Below are 21,017 nucleotides of genomic sequence, written 5' to 3'. Positions count from 1 at the left end.
ATTTATAGAAGCCACCCCAGTTTCTGATTTGATCCTGGAATGTCCCGTTTTTCCTTAAAGGTAAAGGTAAAGGTTCCCCTGCCCGTACGGGCCAGTCGTGTCTGACTCTAGGGTTGTGCGCTCATCTCACTTAAGAGGCTGGGGGCCAGCGCTGTCCGGAGACACTTCTGGGTCACGTGGCCAGCGTGATGAAGCTGCTCTGGCAAACCGGCACCAGCGCAGCACACGGAAACGCCGTTTACCTTCCCGCTATAAAGCGGTCCCTATTTATCTACTTGCACTTAAGAGTGCTTTCGAACTGCTAGGTGGGCAGGAGCTGGGACCGGAAGGCGGGAGCTCAACCCGCCGCGGGGATTCGAACCGCCGACCATACGATTGGCAAGTCCTAGGCGCTGAGGTTTTACCCACAGCGCCACCCGCGTCCCGCTTTTCCTTAGGACGCTCCTATTTTCATCAGAGAGATGCTCGAGGGTTTAGAGTTATGTGACCCCTTCAGAATAATTTGCAGCAATGGGTAGTTTAACTAGAAGAATAAGAGACCAAGAAGAAAAAGCTTTTAAGGAAGATTGGGGGGGGAATTGTAGAATATTTGAAATAACTATTGTAAACAAATCAGGATGTTAGCAAAATTAGAGTAAATTCAGCAGTATAAAGTGGGTTGAGATAAAATGGGGGGGGTATGGAATAACCACCGTATGCAGCAGTAAAGGGTAATTAAAACGAACCATGGAAGGGGGAGGGAGGGATGTTGATTTAGATGTATAGTTAAATGTTAATGTTCAAATTTTGTAAAATTTAAAACGATAAATAAAACTTTTTTTAAAATAGCAACACCCTCACATGAAAAGACAGGTGTGTGTATTATGACTCCATTTGACATTTTAGGTTAGCAGTGGGCGGGTTGTTGACCAAGGGGGAAGAGTCTGTGCCCCTCCTGATGTTCGCCTGAGGGAAGCTGTAGTCTAAAACATATGGGGGGGCACCAGGTTGGGGGGAAATTCTCTTGCTAACATTATGCTAACAGCAGTGGCTTGGGGAAGCTGTCTTGCTGGTGCCAGAACCGCTCCGATGGAGCCTACAGCTGTATCTTTTAATTGGTGTCAACCTGCACACTAGCAAATTAAGCAAGTTCGTTTGCTTCTAATGAAGATACATCATTGGCTTCCGAAGATTTCTCTCTCTTTTTCCTTCTTCCTTTTCTGTGAAGGTTTCCTTACTTGGAGAAGGGAGAACGTGATAGCTTTGGTTCAAAATGTGTATTTTAGAGAGTCTTGAAATAAGAAGCGATCATGATGGAGAGAATCTATCAGGGACTCTTTTAGACATCTCTCCTTGACAACACAATTTGTGCCTTTTGTGGCTGTCACTCTCTTTGCCACCCCCACCCCCCTGCTGTGGTGGGTTACAGGCTACAGTGTCAATCATATTTATCCCCAGTTTCAAAGCCTCTCTCCTTGATGGTACAAAAAGGTGGTTCAAAATAAGACAGAAGCTTTTCTGAATTCAGGAAAAGGAGAGAATTGCAGTCATCACCCCAAATCTTCCCTTTGCTTTGTATCCCCAGCTTGTGCCAGAGCTTCACTCAGGAAGGAATTACAGACCCTCCTTCCTTGGAGGTATTCAAGCCCCTCTTCTCCCCTCAGCACCTGCCATCTGAGGTGTGTGCCACTAACATCAGGACCGGCTCTGGGAAGTGCAAAGGGCAACTCGCTGCTCCAAGAACCCAGAGTAAGCAACTTGCAAAGAAATGTGCGGTATCTTGTATTTTTGAACTCACAAGGTCTCTACCATGTCCCTCTTCCCTCTGTGTTGCTGCAGCTGCTAAACTAGCGAGCAAAGGGGCTCTTGCATAACCGGAACAGAGAAGGGATCACAATGGGAATACTTGGGAATCTCTTGGGAAAGAACTTTTTGTACATTGCTGCTCAGCCTTCAACGGGAAGGAACCCCAGCTTTGGAGGGCAGGATTGTCAGCCGTCATCGTTCCTTCTGAGGCTGAGAATTCGCTTCTTCAGCATTTTCTAGCAACACAATAGCATTTTCCAACACACCCTCTGGGTCCGCTAGTTCAACCTGAAAGAAACATGGGTTTTGTAGGGTTTTTTTGCAATTTAATACAGTGCCAAAAAACAAACAAAAAGGAGACAGATTTGCATAAAATTTTCATATGCTAATTTAGATATACAGATGCCAACTTTGAAATAATTAGGTAAAGGTAAAGGGACCCCTGACCGTTAAGTCCAGTCGTGGACGACTCTGGGGTTGTGGCGCTCATCTCACTTCATTGGCCGAAGGAGCCGGTGTACAGCTTCCGGGTCATGTGGCCAGCATGACTAAGCCGATTCTGGCGAACCAGAGCAGCGCACGGAAACGCCGTTTACCTTCCCGACGTGCTTTCGAACTGCTAGGTTGGCAGGAGCTGGGACCGAGTAACAGGAGCTGAGCCCGTCGTGGGGATTTGAACCGCTGACCTTCTGATCAGCAAGCCCTAGGCTCTGTGGTTTAGACCACAGTAAAAAAATAATTACTACTGAAATAATAAAATAAAATAAAATAATTAGGCCACAGTAATAAAATAATTACTGCACTCTAAATAGAAATAGCTATGCCTTTCTGCATAGTGAGGAAGGCAGTGGCTGGGAGAGGCGGACCAGTCTGCTCTCTGCTGATGGGACCGTGGGGCTCCATTGTACTTTCTGCCTTTAAACTGGACTCAGACTGAGCAACCCTTCAAACAGAGGATAACTCCAAATACAGGACAGTCCTCTTACTACTCTTCAAACAGAATGAGGGTGGGAAATGCCAGGGGAAGAAAGAGGGGCTAGCCAATGGAAGCATTGCAAGTCCTCCTGGTCAATACTTAAACTGGCAACCTTCCAGCTCCCCACATAGCCTTTTAAGCCCCATTCCAGGGATGGGGAATCAGTTTCAGCCACAAGGCCAGACTGAAAACTGGCCACCTTCTGGGAGCTGCATGGCAATGGTTTGCAGAGCAAAAGCGGGTGTGGCAAAATAGCAATAAAACACACACACACACACACACACACACAGCAAAAGGAGAAAAAAATGTACACCCCTCTATTCCCCCACCTCACCCCATTGTTACTAACACAAACACATGCACCACACAGAGTTACAGCACACTCTCCCTGTCTTTCACACACACATATAGATTGTTACAGGTTTTTTGGGGTCAGTCAGGATGACTCCTGGGGGTCCCTTCCATGCCTGTGGGAGGCTAGAATCTATAGGAGGACGCTTGCTGCACTGGACAGCCCAGTTCTTTTGTTAAGGTAGTGGCCTTAGGTGCTCACAGGTAAGTATCCCCCATTCGCATCTTTAAAAAGTGAGTTCTGTTGCCATAGAAACGAATGGATGGGTCTTTCCCCACTTCATTCCTTCATTCATTTACAGCACTTATATACTGTCTCACAAAGTGATTTACATAAGATTATTACATGAATAAGCATCAGATTCTGATCTTTGTTTGTAAAAAAATTCAATAGACTGGAAAAGACAATTAGTTTGTTTAGAAAAAGCTGCTTCTCTGCTCCCTTTGGGTCATCCTGCCCTACCTGGCTGCAGACTCCCGTCTGCTTTGCTTCTGACCCAGCCTACGTTTGGCTCCCACCATCAGCTGACTTTTCCTGTGGGTCCACTGCCCTTCACCAGAAAAGCTTCCCCACATCCAGCTATTTGCACTCTCCATGCTTAAGAGGCCAAGGGAGCAGAGGTGGGCAAGTCCTGGGGGAGCTGGAGCACAGACCAAAATTGCTCTTCCCTCTCTGCTCAGGTGTTGGCTTGCAGGAAGAGACAGTGGAACCCACCCTGACACGCGTTTTGGCCTTTGGGCCTGCGGGGAGCCTGGAACCTAGAGATTACCTTTGGGATGGGATACTGAGTTGGTGCAGGGGCTTCGTCGCGGCCAAAATCAATCATGGTTCCGCAACGGGGAATGTCTGCCACCCAGTAGCCTTCATAAAGTTGCCCCGTGTCCAAGTAGATGAACTTCCCTGGACCGTGCCTCTTCCCGTCCTTCCAGGAGCCTTCATACCGGTTTTCATTTTCTGCAATTGACACAGAGATTTTTGTGGGATCGATGCTTTTTTAAACACACACACACACACAGAGAGAGAGAGAGAGAGAGAGAGAGAGAGGGAAGCTGGCTTGTGTTTTCACAAGGCCCTGCAGCATCTCCTAACAAATAGTTCTATCATGGTCTAGTTTGCCCCCCCCCCCCCACTGGGGCAGGTCATTGTGGCTGTAGACTTTGCCCCTGAAGCACTCCGTGCCTGGCTTCCAAATTGAAAACGCACAGAAAAGCTCAAGATACACGTTGATCTACCCACACGTAGTTGTTATCCCTGAGAAACGTGGAAAATAACAGGATATACCGTATTTTTTGCACCATAACACTCACTTTTTTCCTCCTAAAAAGTAAGGGGAAATGTCTGTGCGTGTTATGGAGGGAATGCCTACGGGTGGCATGCCTACGGATTTTCCTCCTCTAAAAACTACGTGCGTGTTATGGTTGGGTGCGTGTTATAGAGCGAAAAATACGGTATTTATCCAAAAGTCTTCAAACTTACACAATCCTTTAAAAATTAGCTGATGAAGGTGAATACATCGAAACAGGGCCCTGTCGGCCTGAGTTCTTGGTGTGCTTTTTTCTTGGAAGTAAATACCCCGCTGAAATGGACAGAACGGAACCTGCTTCTGACTCAATGGTCAGGAGGCAACTCGGACTGCAGAGAAGCCCTTTTGCTCACAAGCTCCTAGGTATGGTGGAATTATGGATGGGGCAGTTCTGAGAACACACCGGAGAGCAGGAGCTCCCTCCCTCTTTGCTTATTCGGAAGGATTCATATACTGCTCTTTGGTGATGCTTCCAAGACAGTTTATGAAAACATTAAGGGTGGAGAAAGAAAAGCATTTGCCTGGTACCGAAGATATATTCATGTGGGTGCCAGGTAAATTTATCTGGGGAAGGAATTCCATCAGTGGGGCAGCACATGTCCGTCGCAAGGGCCCCACCAAGCTGTGCCCTTCACTGTTTGGATGCTGTGGTTAACTCTCTTAAATCCTTTTGCAAGAAAGGGAGGAGCCAGCAAAACTGCACGAATCCTACGTTTCAGTTTACCCTTTCTGGGCAAGCAGCCATTACCAGCTATTTGATCTTGGATGGTTGTCCATCGCGAACCTAACAGAAGGCGCATTTACCCCCTGCCTTGCAAAATTTCCAGTTACAGAGCTGACTATATTAAACCCGCAGGTGCAGGAAAATAATAATCTATTAATTAGCTAATTTTACCCTTAGGAAAAATCCAGCCAGTTCATGATCAATTGGGCAATGTCTCTGGAGGACCAATTATTCAATTTGTGGTGGTGGCAGTGGTGATTTAAAATCCATCATATTCGTAACACCCAGAACATCCCAGCAGGTATTAATTTTAACCCCATAATCTTCTTTTCAATGCCTCGCCTCAGTATTGGAATAGGTGATATTACAACAAGAGCACCTCTGAGCACATGCAAAGTGAATTTGCACCTCTGCTGAGGAAGTGTCACCTTCAGGTAAAGTGATATCAAGTCTGAATCCTCTTGAAATCTGTCAAGGCACAGTCATTACCTGTCCTTTTAGAAACTAAAGACATTTCTAGATAACCACCAAGACTCTAAATCTCACCAATTTCCTGATGCTGGAAGTTAGATACAAACAGATCCTGGACAGCAGTGTAATTAAGTGTACCTGCCCTCGGCATAACCTGGGCAGGACTACCAAACTGTTGCTTTAACAGTTCGTGTAAACATACCGCCAGCTATTAAAACAGCAGTAAATTATGTGATTGCTCAGCATGGCACAATAATAATTTTAAAGAACATTTTAATCCTCCCTTTCCTCTCCGGAGGTCAGGAAAGCATATATGGGTCTGTCCCACATTCTACCTGCACAACAACCCTGAGAGATGGGGTTAAGATGAGAAGGAGCAATCGACCCAGAGGTCCCAAGCTACCTTTGTTATGACTTAGGGGGATTTGACCCCAGGTCTTGATGGCTCTAATTAGTCCAGCCTGCTAACCCCAACACCACCTTGGCTCAGCCAAGCACGGCATGCTTTCAAGGCGGTAGCGCAGGGCTTGCAACCTCTGGCCCAGGAGACCAATGCGCCTCTCCAGGCCTTGATCTCTTGCCCTTGGGATTCTCCCCAGGCCTTGCCCTCTCACTGGCCCAAAACATTTTTGCCTGGCTGGAATACATCCATGAACTCTGGCCTCCCTGGACGGAAGAGCAGTTGGAGAAACTGGCCTACTGTGCAAAGGCAAAAACTTACATTTGCCGCTCCGCCCACTTTGCCCTGTGACCCTCAGGATGCCACCCAGAAGGGGGGTAGTGTGGCCCCCAGACTGGAAAAGTTCTCCCATCAGAGCCTTAGCCAGAATGGCATTGCAAGGAGAGTTTGGGTTTTACGGGTGTCTCCCACTGACGTTTGATCGACACACATGTGACTGCATATACACGTGGGGACAGGAAACTTAAACATAAATTTCCCCAGAGCCACAAGAGGGTGTCAGTGAGGGTGGAGGAAGCCCCAAAGAGAGTGGGGGCTCAGCAGGGTTGTGGTTGTTGTTTTTTACACTGATGTGCGGGGTAGCACAGCCATCGCCTCCACTTTTATGCGCATCCTCCAGGGTGCTCCCAACTTATGTGATTTTTGCTTCTGTGCGCAGGGGCCCTGTTCATGAAACCACTAAAACCCATTAAGTCTTCAAAAGACTACTGGTGTGAGCTGAGGCAGGGTAAATGGAGATATGTGGCACAGACAGCAACAAGCCGTTGTGTTGTTGTCATTGCGCAGGCCACCTTTTGAGCAGCAGTCTATCTGAGCAAAGAGAGCTGAGAATGTCGGCGGTGGCACCATCTGGCCAGCCTTAACGTGCCCCAAGTTCTGTTCTGGGGGGTGGGAAGGGCTGGGGCCCGTTCTGAGCACTGCCCAAAGGCATAGAGGACCAGACCTCTCAAGGATCATGGACGCAGCAGGGCGGTACTTACTCAGGCGGAACATGCCTTGCCCACTTGGCTTGTCCTCAGACCACTGGCCTTCATAGATGGAGCCGTCCTTGTAGTACATCCGGCCCCAGCCGCTTCTCTTCCCAACAGCCCATTCCCCTTCGTAATACTCCATATCTGAGTAAAATTTTATTCCGTATCCCTAAAATCAAAAGATATTCATGTGGATGATCACAACAGCAAGCTTTCTCTTTAAAATGTTTAACTTTCTTTAAAAAGTCAATACTTGTTGCTGGTGCCCATTTGATTTGCTCCCCACCCCACTTCTGGAAGCAGGACAAATCTGTCAATTTTTGTTTTCTCTCAGCTTCTCATTTCTCCGTGCCAACTTTGTGGTTGTTGTTTTTTTAATGTCCTCATAAAACTCACCTTTTTGTATGCAAGTTTGCCTAACAGATATTTTTTCCTTGCTATAATGCTGTCTTCACCAATAGACACATCTTTACGCACACAAGTACCATATTTTTTGCTCTATAAGACTCACTTTTTCCCTCCTAAATAGTAAGGGGAAATGTGTGTGCGTCTTATGGAACGAATGCAGGCTATACAGCTATCCCAGAAGCCAGAACAGCAAGAGGATGGGTCGCTGCTTTCACTGCGCAGCGATCCCTCTTGCTGTTCTGGCTTCTGAGATTCAGAATATTTTTTTTCTTGTTTTCCTCCTCTAAAAACTAGGTGCGTCTTGTGGTCTGGTGCATCTTATAGAGCGAAAAATACGGTATATGTGTGTTTGTGGACACTATTGGGCTGGAGAACTGCACTGCAACCTTAGGGGAAGTGCAGATTTTGAAGGATGCCTGGGTTGCGGTTCAACAAATTGTTTTGGAAAGTGCAAGCTAGCTGGGTTCACCTTTAAATCCGAAATGGTTTGAATTTCTGAGCACCACAATTGAAGGAGGATACTGACAAGATGGAACGTATGCAGAGGAGGGTGATCAGGGGTCTGGAAATCAAGTCTCATGAGGAGCGGTTGAAGGAGCTGGGTCTGTTTAGCCTGGAAAAGAGGAGGCTGAGAGGAGATAGGATGGCCTTCTTCACATAGAATGTTGTATTATTTTATTGTTGTTGGCCGCCCTGAGCCTGGCTTTGGCTGGGGAGGGCGGGATATAAATAAAATTATTATTATTATTATTATTATTATTATTATTATTATTATTATTATTATTATTATTATATCTAAATGGCTGCCCTGTTCCAGAGGCTAGGACCGAAACCAAAGGCTTCAAGTTACATGAAAGGAGATTCTGACTAAACACCAGGAAGAACTTATTCAAGTCTTATTCAACATCTTTATCAACGACTTGGATGATGAACTCAAGGGCATCCTGATCAAATTTGCAGATGACACCAAACTGGGAGGGGTGGCTAACACCCCAGAGGACAGGATCACACTTCAAAATGACCTTGACAGATTAGAGAACTGGACCAAAACAAACAAGATGAATTTTAACAGGGAGAAATGTAAAGTATTGCACTTGGGCAAAAAAAATGAGAGGCACAAATACAAGATGGGTGACACCTGGCTTGAGAGCAGTACATGTGAAAAGGATCTAGGAGTCTTGATTGACCACAAACTTGACATGAGCCAACAGTGTGACGTGGCAGCTAAAAAAGCCAATGCAATTCTGGGCTGCATCAATAGGAGTATAGCATCTAGATCAAGGGAAGTAATAGTGCCACTGTATTCTGCTCTGGTCAGACCTCACCTGGAGTACTGTGTCCAGTTTTGGGCACCACAGCACAAGAAGGACACTGACAAACTGGAACGTGTCCAGAGGAGGGCAACCAAAATGGTCAAAGGCCTGGAAACGATGCCTTATGAGGAACGGCTAAGGGAGCTGGGCATGTTTAGCCTGGAGAAGAGGAGGTTAAGGGGTGATATGATAGCCATGTTCAAATATATAAAAGGATGTCACATAGAGGAGGGAGAAAGGTTGTTTTCTGCTGCTCCAGAGAAGCGGACACGGAGCAATGGATCCAAACTACAAGAAAGAAGATTCCACCTAAACATTAGGAAGAACTTCCTGACAGTAAGAGCTGTTCGACAGTGGAATTTGCTGCCAAGGAGTGTGGTGGAGTCTCCTACTTTGGAGGTCTTTAAGCAGAGGCTTGACAACCATATGTCAGGAGTGCTTTGATGGTGTTTCCTGCTTGGCAGGGGGTTGGACTCGATGGCCCTTGTGGTCTCTTCCAACTCTATGATTCTATGATTCTATGAACTTTCCGATGGTAAGAGCCATTCAGCAGCGAAGTGGGCTCCCTCAGAAGGTGTTGGACTCTCTTTCCTGGGAGGTTTCCCAGCAGAGGTTGGATGGTCGTCTGCCAAGGATGCTTTAGTTGAGATTCCAGCATTGCTGAGGGTTGGACTAGATGAACTTGGGGTGCCTTCCATCGATGATTCTATGAATTTCTCCTCCACCCCTGCTTTCTGGGCTGAATCCACACCACCTCCCAAAGTGAGAGGACAAAGTATGCAGAGGTCCCTGGCTGAGTTCACTCCCCTCATGGCTTGCCCTCTTCCTGACACTCAGAGACGGGAACAGAATTAAGGAAGCCATGAGGCTCCTGGAATTAAAAGCGGGTGTGCCAACTTAAATAAAATATTGGGGGAGGTTGTTAAGCCGCGCCCCACATAATCCATCACATGACACAGTGCGCACACACCATTTGAAGGGGGGAGGCAACAGAGCTTTAAATTTTCACCTCAGAAAAAGGAACAAGGCACTTAGTGAATTTCAGCAGGAGTCTATTGAAACAGGCAGAAGAATGCAGCAGCTCAGAGCTTTGGCAATTCCACCCCCCCCCCTCTATTTTTGATATTAATGCTGATCAGATTCCGGCCCTTGGCTCACTTTTAAAGGCATACATTCCAGTGGTGTAGCGTGGGTTGTCAGCACCCGGGGCAAGGCAAGTAATTTGCGCCCCCTAACCCGTGGATTTGCGCCCCCTAACCCGTGGATTTGCGCCCCCTAAACCCCAGATGTTGTGCCCGGTGCGGCCGGCCCCCCCAGCACCCCCCACGCCACGCCACTGATACATTCGCATACACCATTGCAAAAGAGCACGACTTACCCACATTTTGTCATTCTTCCACCAACCCGAGTACACTTTCTTGTAGTCTTTTGTGATGGGATCAGGGAGGCTGTATGTCCCATATCCATCCCGTTTTCCAAATTTCCAGTCTCCGCTGTAGATGGCCCCTGTCCTCTTCCATGTCTGCGTGCCCTTGCCTGGCCATGGGGACAAAAGGCAGGAACCGGTAGCACAGACTTTCTCTCGTGACCAATAAAACTGCCCGTGCATTATGGTTTTAATTTACCTGAGCCAATCGTTTCCAAACTAGATAAATGAATAGTTATCTAGTTCTTAGAGAAGTGCATGAAGCAAATCCATGAAAGACTCCTGTGAGTCCAAATCGCCCACCTACAGAGGAGGTTGTCCTCAACATCGCTGCATGATATTTATTTATTAATTCATTTTATTAATTTATTAATTCATTTCATAAAATTTATATGCCGCTTGATTGTAAAAAGAAAAAGAAAAATGATTTACAAAGGGCTGTACTGTACAGTGGTACCCTGTACTGTATAGTGGTACCTCGGGTTACATACATTTCAGGTTACATACGCTTCAAGTTACAGACTCCGCTAACCCAGAAATAGTGCTTCAGGTTAAGAACTTTGCTTCAGGATGAGAACAGAAATCGTGCTCCAGTGGCACGGCGTCAGCGGGCGGCCCCATTAGCTAAAGTGGTGCTTCAGGTTAAGAACAGTTTCAGGTTAAGAACGGACCTCCAGAACCAATTAAGTTCTTAACCCGAGGTACCGCTGTACTGTTCTGGACATAGAAAAGGGGTCACCAGTGCAGTGTCCCAGGGGTGTGATGGAGCCCTTGAGGTCTTCTTCCCCTGACACCGGGTTCTCAACGGGAGCAATGCTGGTGTGGCAGCAGGAGAGGATGGCAAGTGTGGCTGGAAGATTCCAGGACAAGCAAATGAACATTTAAGAATTCCAGTGTCCGATAGTACAGTATCAACTTACTATTTTCTTTATTTGCAGAATATGGACACATATCTTTTCAAAACGAGAGCGAGATCAGCAAGTGATATGGCAAGCTTACACCTCTCATTGAGTTTGTGTACATATTTAATGTATGTATGTATGTATGTATGTATGAGGCTCGTTTATAATTGCATTTTGGGAATGATTCATGTTTTATACATTCTGGGTGTCTCGTGAACATTTTATAACGCAGTTGTGCTCTGTGTTATAAATCAAACACTGCTAGAGTTGTTTCTTTTTGTTTTCATGGTATATCTTATCAATAAAAAGATTGGTGTGGCATGAGTAAATTTTTATTCTGAAAGTGTGGTCCAGAGGGGGAAAAAATGAGAGCCGCTGCCCTGACACCTGCTAAGCTTTTGAGCCTATCTTACTGCCCCCTTGGTCTCAAGGTGGTTGACGGTACCTTTCTCTCTCTTGAAAAGTTACCTAGTGCTAAAGGAGGAAGTTGGAAGAGCGTCTCTCTTCCACACCTCCTCTTTCAGTTCTATGTGCTCTTCAGGGGTCAGATCAATTCTACTGATCTGTTTATACCTATCCCTTGGGAAAGCAAGGTGTGTGTGCCTCTCAGTCAGGAAAGGGGAGTGAGGCAAGCGAGAGGGAAGAGAAGTTGCTTGCGGGGACGGCACCCGCAGCATTTGCTCGGAGCTAAAAAGGCCGATGACTCCCTGCTAGGTCTATTAGCAGCTAGGGAAGCTTTTAATGTTTGATGCATTACTGTATTTTAATACAGTGGAACCTCCGGTTAAGTACTTAATTTGTTCCGGAGGTCCGTTCTTAACCTGAAACTGTTCTTAACCTGAAGCACCACTTTAGCTAATGGGGCCTCCTGCTGCCACCACGCCGCCGGAGCACGATTTCTGTTCTCATCCTGAAGCAAAGTTCTTAACCTGAGGTACTATTTCTGGCTTAGCGGAGTCTGTAACCTGAAGCGTATGTAACCCGAGGTACCACTGTATTTTGTTGGACGCTGCCTAGAGTCGCTGGGGAAGCCCAGCCAGAAGGCCGGGGTATAAATAATAAATTATTATTATTATTATTATTATTATTATTATTATTATTATTAGCCATGGCAGTTAATCCCATCCTCTTTTTCAGAAGCAATTTGCCTGTTGTGAATAGCAGATTGCAAGTGAGGGGCGTTGTTTTCATGCTCTGGCTTTACTCACTTAAAGGCTGATCTCTTCACATGTCTTCTCCCAAGCAGCAGCAGAACAAGCTGATCTGTGCCCTGCGCAAAGGGGCGAGGCCAGCCGGGGCAGGACGCTCCGTGGGGCCTCCGAGGAGTCTGCCTGCCTCCCCCCACTCAACCGCCCTACAGCTGAGGGGGGAGGCATTAGGCGGACCGTTTGGGGCAGCGCGGAGCCTGCGGGTTCCCAAGCCACCGTGTCACACCCAGAAGAGACATGTGGCTCGGGCGCGCTGCAAGGCCCCGTAGTAAGTGCCGCCCGGTGGTGACATCCGGGGCGACCCACCCACACCGCACCACCCTTCCTCCGCCCCTGCTCACAAGGGACCTGTTTGCCTCAACACGCATTGGAGAGGGATCCGACCTGAGGCTACTTTTTACATTTGCAAAATATGAAGGAACAGCCTTGTGTTTTTCTCCCTTGCAGCCTCCTGAAATAGTTTGTGTGGATACTAATTAAGTCCTCTTGCATGCAGTCTCAGACAAACTGTAGACTTTTTTATTTGAGGGAATCACTGGGCCTCTCCAGGCTGCTGTTTCTTTGCCTGGAATATCCTGCAACATATTCTACTATTCTTGCTCTGGACTGTCCTTACCATGTTTTAGGTTGTCCAGCCATTCGCCAGTGTACCGATCGCCATTGACCGCGTAAACGGTGTGCCTTAATCCACATTTCTGGGCCTTCCTATCCCATTCATACCAAAGAGGGTCAACTGTCCTAGGATACTTAACAATGGGCATACTTTCCTTGCCTGGAAGGGGACAAATAAAAACTTAGAGATATCTGAAATACAATTAGAGAGACAGTTTTCGTAGCCATGGGTTCTGCAGGATGACTGACAGACTTTCTTTTTTTACAAGCAGTTTTTTTTATCACCTGCGTCATCTGGTTGCTGATCTGAGAGTGGAACTTCTCATAAATTAAATACCAGGCTAAACAAGCAAAGGTAATAAAAGAGAACATTAAAGCAACAATAACTGCACAGCAACCAAATTATAAAAGATGAAATAAAGTCGTCGGACAGTTGGAGCAATGAAGAGAGCAAGCTGATTGACTGCAGGTGAAATGAGTTCACAGGAAACATATTATTTCCCTGCGCCCGAGAAATGCTTTAAAACTTGTCAGAAGAAAAACACCTCTGAGCATGTGCAGAGTTCTCTTCCATCACCCAACATCCATCAGCAGGCACACACATTTAGGACTGAAGGGCAAGGTTTCCAAGGCAGAAAGTATACATTCCAGACAACTTTAAATCTCTCTCTCTCCTTGCAAATTATACTGTCAGAGTAAACCTCTGCCTTATTGTGGAAAATGCTAGGTGTGACTATTTTAAGGATACGACGACGTCACACCTGTTTCCTGTGTCACTGCACCCAGGTGGTAATGCACCTGATTTGCATGAAATCTGATTTGCATGAAATGCACCTGATTTGCATGAAATCCCCCTTCCTGAAACTCTGGGGAGTTGCTACTGGTCAGTGTAGACAATCCTGAGGTAGATGCAGGATAAGCGCTGCATCCGAAGGGAAGCAACAAATCACACACATCACGCCAATTCAAGGTGCACAGTGTCCAAAGCCATTCAAGTTAAGTTTGCACCCAAGGCAGAAAATCCTACAAGTGCTTCTTCCACTAACAATGTGCTGCCCTTTTGTGAACCGTAAAACCAGCTGCCTGAGGCAGCCTAATGGTAGGGCTGGCTCTGGCTAGATGAGTATAAGGCAGCTTTTAAAGAACTTATTCTGTGCAATAGATTATTGTAGTATTGGGAAGTGATAAACCTAAACATTGTCCCCCTTTACTATGAGTTGGAGCCAAGTCTCTACCCTTTCAGCTTGCTCTGGTAATTACTTTCCTTTTCCTATGGATTTGTTTGTTAACTTGTTCTTCAGTAAACAGCCTCTTGTTCTGGGCCTATAAAGCAACTAATCCTGCCGTATATTAAATAAGAGCTTAACAATGACCTTGCCCCTACCTCACATGAGCCACCTTGGAAACATATTTCAATTGGGGTATATGCATTTTTCAAACAATAAATGAGTTACCTTAATAGTCCTATTCCTATGGCCAGATAGCAGGTGGAAGTTTACATTGATGTTATTCTCTCGGACAGCCCTATTGGTCCACTGCCTCTTCCACCCAGGGACTTGCCTCTGTTCCTTGAAGCATCCTTTGGCTAAGTTATTTTGCCCAGACTTTATAAGGTCATGGTGACATCACGGGTGACGTCAAGGGCAAGGGTGTCCATATTGTGAGGCACCAATTGCCCAGGAGATCTTGCCAATTCAGCCTTTTCCCTCTTGGTCTCTGCTCTGAGTATTTTGTTAGCCAGCAGTGGAACAGGGTGCAAGACTTGGGGGCTGGCAAACCATGAAGCTGTGTGTAGATTTAACAGTTAGAGCCCCCCAAAAAGAAGCTGAACCCTGAAGAACGAGCCTCTTAGCAACTCCTAAGACCAGAAGAGCCCTTCAGCTGAATCAGACCAAAGACTCATTGAGTCCCGTCAGGGAATAAGGCAGAGTAAAAAGAAATATAGAATAATAATAATCTAGCATCTTGTATCCTACAGTGGCCGTACAGATGCCCCTGGAAAGGGCCGGCCCTACCATTAGGCCAAATGAAGCAGCTGCCTCAGGCATCAAGATGCTGGAGGACAGAACAGCAAGCATTCCCTGTTTTAGGTGCAACCAACATGTGCACAATTGTGCACACATGCACAGAGCTGGACCCTTAAAGTGACCCTGAAACATCATAAAAGATGTCACTAAAAGGGTGGAACGGGGGCTGGGCGGGGACAGAATGGGGTGTTTCAATTGTACACAATTTCACACAAAGTGGTGGCCTCTGCAGCCTGAGGCACACCCACTAGGTAAGTCTCACTGCCCTCCAGCATCCCATCACCACAGTTAACGTAAGATTCAGCTGCCCGTCCAACAGGACTGCCATCTTATCCTCAGGCAGAAAAATACCTTGGTTCAGCCCATAAACTGGGCATGAAGCTTCTACCCACGACTGGCATTCAAAGGTATTAATTCCACTTTCCCATTGTAAGTTAAAAGGTAGAGGTAAAGGACCCCTGACAGTTATCCAGTCGCGAACAACTCTGGGGTTGCGGCGCTCATTTCACTTTACTGGCCGAGGGAGCTGACGTTTGTCCACAGAAAGTTTTTCCAGGTCATGTGGCCAGCATGACTAAGCTGCTTCTGGCGAAACCAGAGCAGCGCATGGAAACGCCATTTACCTTCCCGCTGGAGCGGTACCTATTTATCTACTTGCACTTTGATGTGCTTTCAAACTGCTAGGTTGGCAGGAGCAGGGACCGAGCAATGGGAGCTCACCCCGTCACGGGGATTCGAACCACCAACCTTCCGATCGGCAAGCCCTAGGCTCTATGGTTTAGGCCATTAATTTGTCTAATCCCCTTTCATTTGATAATCAGTCCCTCTTCCCAGGGTATTCTGATAATTGTAGCTCCGTGAGGAGAATAAGTGTCCTCCAACAACTCTCAACACCCTTAGCAAGCTCTCGTTCTCAGGATTCTTTGGTGGAAGCCAGACGGGTAAAGTGGTATCCTGGTGCTCTAAACGCATTGTTATTATTGTTATTATTTAATAAGTTTATATACCACCTTTCATCCAAATAACACAGGGTGGCTTACAACATAAAAAACCAAAATGAGAATGCAAAATACCATATTTTCTCGTCTATAGGATGCCCCCATGTATAAGGTGCCCCCTGTTTTTGGGGACTCTGATTTAAGAAAATGGAGGGGAGATGCCCCCTGTGTATAAGATGCCCCCAAATTTAGGACATTAATTTTTAGGGGGGAAACCTAGTCTTAAACCCGTAAAAATATGGTATATAACAAAGACAAACGAGAACAAACTGATAGCTCTGCCGCACACATTTAAAAGGCCACAGATTGATTGATAAGCCTGGTTACAGATAAATGTTTTCACCTGGCGCCTAAAGGTATATAAAAGGAAGGTGCCCAATGAGCCTCCCTGGGGAGAGCATTCCACAAATGGGGAGGCACCACAGAAAGGTCCATGTTTGGTGTGGACGAGGCCTTACTCTCTAGAACGTGCGCATGGGACTGCAGCGTCTGCCACTGGGTTACAATGGGCCCCTCCTGGGCTGCCCCTCCACAGGGCTGGTGATGGTTCAAGCTGCGATAGGGAACTTGTGGCCCTCCAGATGTTGCTTGTCTTCAACTCCCATCAGCATGGCCAACAGCTGGGGATGATGGAAGTTGTAGTCCAACAAGATCTGGAGGGCCTCAGGTTCCTCATCCCTGGTTTAAAGGTGAGAATGAAGCTCTGTGTTTGGCACTGCATTTAATCCGCCTGAACCATTGTTCTTCTGGCGTTAAGAAGATGAGCAGGGAGATGGATTACGGATTGTGATCCTCTCCGTCCCCTCACCTGTACGCCTGTATCTAATGTCCTCCTCCTCCCTCTCCCCACCTTGATATGCTTCCTATACTCAAATACTCACCCATGGTTGAATGAATTCAATGCTGGAAACTCTCTATAGAATTATATAGATGAACATCTGCAGAATTTGGCCTGTAATAGAGACAAATGCTTTGTTTTTTCCGGTTGCAAAACAAAAACAAAATATAAATGCCAATCAATTTTTAATTTTTTAAAAAACCCAAGTTGTGATGCAAAATACTGATTCTTATCTATATCAGCCTTTGCCAATCTGACGCCCTCCAGATGTTCTGGGTTACAACAGCTGTGCTGGATGAGGCCGATAGGAAGGCATCAGGTCAAGGAAAGCTGATTGGTAATGTACTTAATTAACTGTGCCGCGTAATGCTGAGGTAGTGTGCCCAAAGCATTTTGAATGTGTTTTGGTTCTGCTTCCATTCACTTGGGTTCTGGCTGGCTCCAGAGCCCAAGGAGGCGCTGTTCCTCCTAGCACCTCACGTCCTCAGAGACCAGGCAGCCCACAAACAGGAAGGTGGAAGGCCAATTTAGTGGCAACTGGCCACCAGAGGTAGACTGCCTCAAAACCTAGATATATAATTGTCATAGCAAATAGGCACTCATCAAGCCATCGTCCTCTGGGAACGTGCCTGATCCCATTTTAGAGCCAGTGTTGTTAGGAGGCACTGATAGACTTATCTTCCATCAATATAGATTTATTCCACCTCCCACAGATGCACACTGCTGGAATTACATGTAGTTTGTAACTGAATCCCTTCCCAAATGTACCTGGGGCAATGCCAAGATCAAAACCTACATATACTAAAATTCATTCTGATCCTAAATTTTAAGCAAACAAGGCCTCATAATCAAATGCCGTCTCATATACACTTTAAAGCAGCCAAACTCCAGATCTGTCTAGCTAAGGGGGCTGCTTGCTCATGGGGTTGGGGGAGAAGTTCGATTCTATTTCGTTTCACACAACATGCAAACCGAAACACAGATATTCTCGAAAATTCACGCTTCTCTGAATTCTGCAATGCAAAAATCATGCATAGGAAAATGCACAGAGGCAACTTGTGCATAACAATGCATGTAGCCATAGAAATAACATACAAAATGCACTGTATTAGGGGAAAGAATGGTGCATATTATGGGAAATGCACGCTAAAGCGCTGATGAATTTTCTAGAGGATTTAAAAAAAAAAGAACAAGCACCCAGAAACAGATTTGGAAGTGCAGGGAAATTAATTTAAGTTTGGTACAACGAGAAACTGGGTGAGAGAAACCAAACATGGACAGATTTGCCTATCCCTGCTCACACTCCCCCCCCCCAAATCCTGCAGGAAACACTCCCACAGAGTTTTCTTCTGGGACCCTTCAGATAGGAGACCAGGTTTCCTCTCTCTTCCCCTTCCAGAATTTAACGCAATTAAAGACTGACCTCAGATCCACCGCTCTAGGTCTGGACTGTCCTGGGAACGAGAAGCGCTGCCCAAAAGCAACTGAGGGCGGTTGTGGGGTTGGCATTGGAGAGCCGGCTGGTCACATCAGCTTGCAATGTGGCAGGGTAGCCATGGCAACACGGGCAAGCCTCTGCAGGAGAGCAAGCCCAGAGACGGACTCCGAGGGCGCCCTGCCCTCCTGAGGACTGTCTGATGAATAGAAGTTGGTCAAATCCATCAGAATCTGTTCACAGGGAGCTGCCTCTCTTTTGGGGGGCGACGCATATGCAGCTAAAGTGTGGGGAGGAGTCGACACAGTGGCCCACTGCCCCTCCTCACACTGGAATTTGGCTTTTTTCTGGGTTGTTTGTTTTTTTCAGAAATAAGTATATGTTTAGCATCAAGAAACAACTGAATAAAATTTATATACTACTTAATTCTTAGGCTGCTTAGGTGGTGGTGTTGGGGGGTGTTGCTGTTTTGTTTGTGGTTTTTTGTTTGCATTTTTATTATGATGATGTGGAAATTGTTCAAGTTGGTTGTGTACTTTTTGATGATTTATTTATTGTTTATGTGTTTTGAATTGTGTATTTCCCCCCATGTTGTAAGCCACCTTGAGCATGGTTTTAACTGTGGAAGGCAGCATAAAAATAAAATGATGTATGTATGTATGTTGACTGTAGCAAAGCCGCTAAGCAATTTACAATAAATATTAAAACTATCATTAAAAACAGTTAAAAACAATTTGAATCGTTTTAGAAACAATATCAGCAACAAGCTAAAAAGAGGTTAGAACATGTCAGCATTTATTATTTTATTTTATTTAACAAAATTTATAAATATTGTATCATCCATTTATACACACTCAAAATAATAAACTGCTTATTTTATATTGTTGCAGCTTTGGGGGGAGAGGGGTATCAGTCTACGTAATGCCTCTGAGTCCAAGGTACAAGACCAAGCTCACCAAACCAGTGCCGTTATCTAGGGAATTGTAAAACAATTAGCCAGCCACATAAGGACCATGATTGGCATAACCAAAGAAGTTGCTTGATGCCACGGGGGAAATGGATGGGCCCTTCCCCATCCCTGGCTGGTAGTTAGGAATACAAGAGCTAGAGTTGTGGCGTGTGATGTGAGCAGCAAGAAAGCAGTCTGCAAAGCTGGACAAAGACCCATGCTTGATTTCTGCTGGAATCTAAGACTGACTAAGGGAGAAGTGAGACCTTTTGGAGTGTTAATGCTGTGAGCACCTCATTCTTGGCTCAGTTGTGTGTGTGTATGTGCACATACATACATACATACATACATACATACATACATAAAAAGGTACAGTGGTGCCTCGCAAGACGAAATTAATCTGTTCCGCGAGTCTCTTCGTCTTGCGAAGCATGGCTATTAGCGGCTTAGCAGCTATTAACGGCTATTAACGGCTTAGCGGCTTTAAGAAAAAGGAAACAAACTCGCAAGAACTCGCAAGACATTTCGTCTTGCGAAGCAAGCCCATAGGGAAATTCGTCTTGCGGAACGACTCAAAAAACGGAAAACCCTTTTGTCTAGCGAGTTTTTTGTCTTGCGAGGCATTCGTCTTGCGGGGCACCACTGTAAAGGTAAAGGACCCCTGGCAGTTAAGTCCAGTCGCAAACGACTCTGGGGTTGCAGCGCTCATCTCGCATTGCAGGCCGAAGGAGTAGACGTTTGTCCGCAGACAGTTTTTCTGGGTCATGTGGCCAGAATAACTAAGCCTCTTCTGGCGCAACGGAACACCAAAACCAGAGCAGCACACAGAAACGCCGTTTTATCTTCCCGCCAGAGTGGTACCTATTTATCTATTTGCACTTTCGAACTGCTAGGTTGGCAGGAGTTGGGACCGAGCAACGGGAGCTCACCCCATCGCGGTGATTCGAACCGCCAATCTTCTGATCGGCAAGCCCAAGAGGCTCAGTGGTTTAGAACACAGCGCCACCTGCATCCCTACACACACACACACACACACACACACACACAATATTACCCTAAAGACACCACAGTCTATGCTGACTTTCAGTCCCAGGAAACCAGGCTCTTGGTAAGCACCTGGAACCCCTGGAATATCTCACCACTAGGAGATTGGGTTGGTGTGCAACACTGGTGTTAGAAGTGGGATTCACGTTTCCTGCAGGAGGACCTCTGAGTGTTGTGTGTCTGAAGTGAAATGGAGGGAGGAATAGCAATAGCAAACAGGTGGAGCTGATGATGGAAAAACAGAGCCAGTGATTTGACAAAATGGAACAGTGGTTTGATGGGGAAATGCAGCAGCAGAGCTAGCAGTTTAATGGAACAGCTGCAAACAGAGATGGCAAAAAACATATTTGGAGCAAAAACGTGACTCCATGCAAGGTAAGAACCCTGCCTGATCAGATACTACTGGAAAGGGTTGAAAGCGACCCATACCTGCTAACTTCCAGGTGTCTGAATAAAACTGTTTTATTCCAGGAAGCTTTCCTGGGATATACAGTATCTAGCCTCATATAATCAACATGCTTAAATCTAATTAAAGTTGAATGGGTTAAGACCACAGAGTAAGCTGTCCTCCCAGGCTTAGCTAGGTGACATACCCTCACCTTGGGAGGAAGGGTTACCAAACCCTTCGTTCTTTTTCTCTTTCCACCAGGTGAACCAACCAGTAAGAATGTCTGGACTGGTTGCTCCAAGCCCAGACCACATGGCTTTAGCAAGCCATCTTTATGTTTCTATGCAAATAATTTAGAAACATTTAGAAACCAATTTTGAAATTAAGTTGTACCACCTGTCTTTTATTGCTGCTGTATGGAAAAGGA

The 21,017-nt window shown here is 46.1% G+C and overlaps 2 protein-coding genes across 2 annotated transcripts in view; one reads left to right on the top strand and one right to left on the bottom strand.

Annotated features, from left to right (window-relative positions):
* LOC310693965 (calcium release-activated calcium channel protein 1) overlaps window positions 1-10,702 on the top strand; it is a 42,707-nt gene extending 32,005 nt beyond the window's left edge. Inside the window, exon 3 of the transcript XR_014519436.1 lies at window positions 10,688-10,702. The gene's annotated coding sequence lies outside the window, so the exon portion shown is untranslated. The remainder of the gene's footprint in view (window positions 1-10,687) is intronic.
* Window positions 1,738-14,524, bottom strand: MORN3 (MORN repeat containing 3). Its single transcript, XM_083476507.1, has 6 exons — window positions 14,366-14,524; window positions 12,916-13,071; window positions 10,142-10,299; window positions 7,052-7,211; window positions 3,883-4,067; window positions 1,738-2,073 (listed from the first exon to the last, which is right to left on the bottom strand). Exons 2-6 carry the CDS (start codon window positions 13,058-13,060, stop codon window positions 1,978-1,980), a joined length of 744 nt encoding a protein of 247 aa, XP_083332633.1. The 5' UTR covers window positions 13,061-13,071; window positions 14,366-14,524; the 3' UTR covers window positions 1,738-1,977.
* Window positions 14,525-21,017: the final 6,493 nt, after the last annotated feature.

Source organism: Podarcis liolepis (assembly GCF_965112155.1).
Source record: "Podarcis liolepis genome assembly, chromosome: 15".
Lineage (NCBI taxonomy): Eukaryota > Metazoa > Chordata > Lepidosauria > Squamata > Lacertidae > Podarcis > Podarcis liolepis.
The sequence above is the reverse complement of the archived record's forward strand: the minus strand, read 5'-3'. Positions and strand labels throughout refer to the sequence as shown.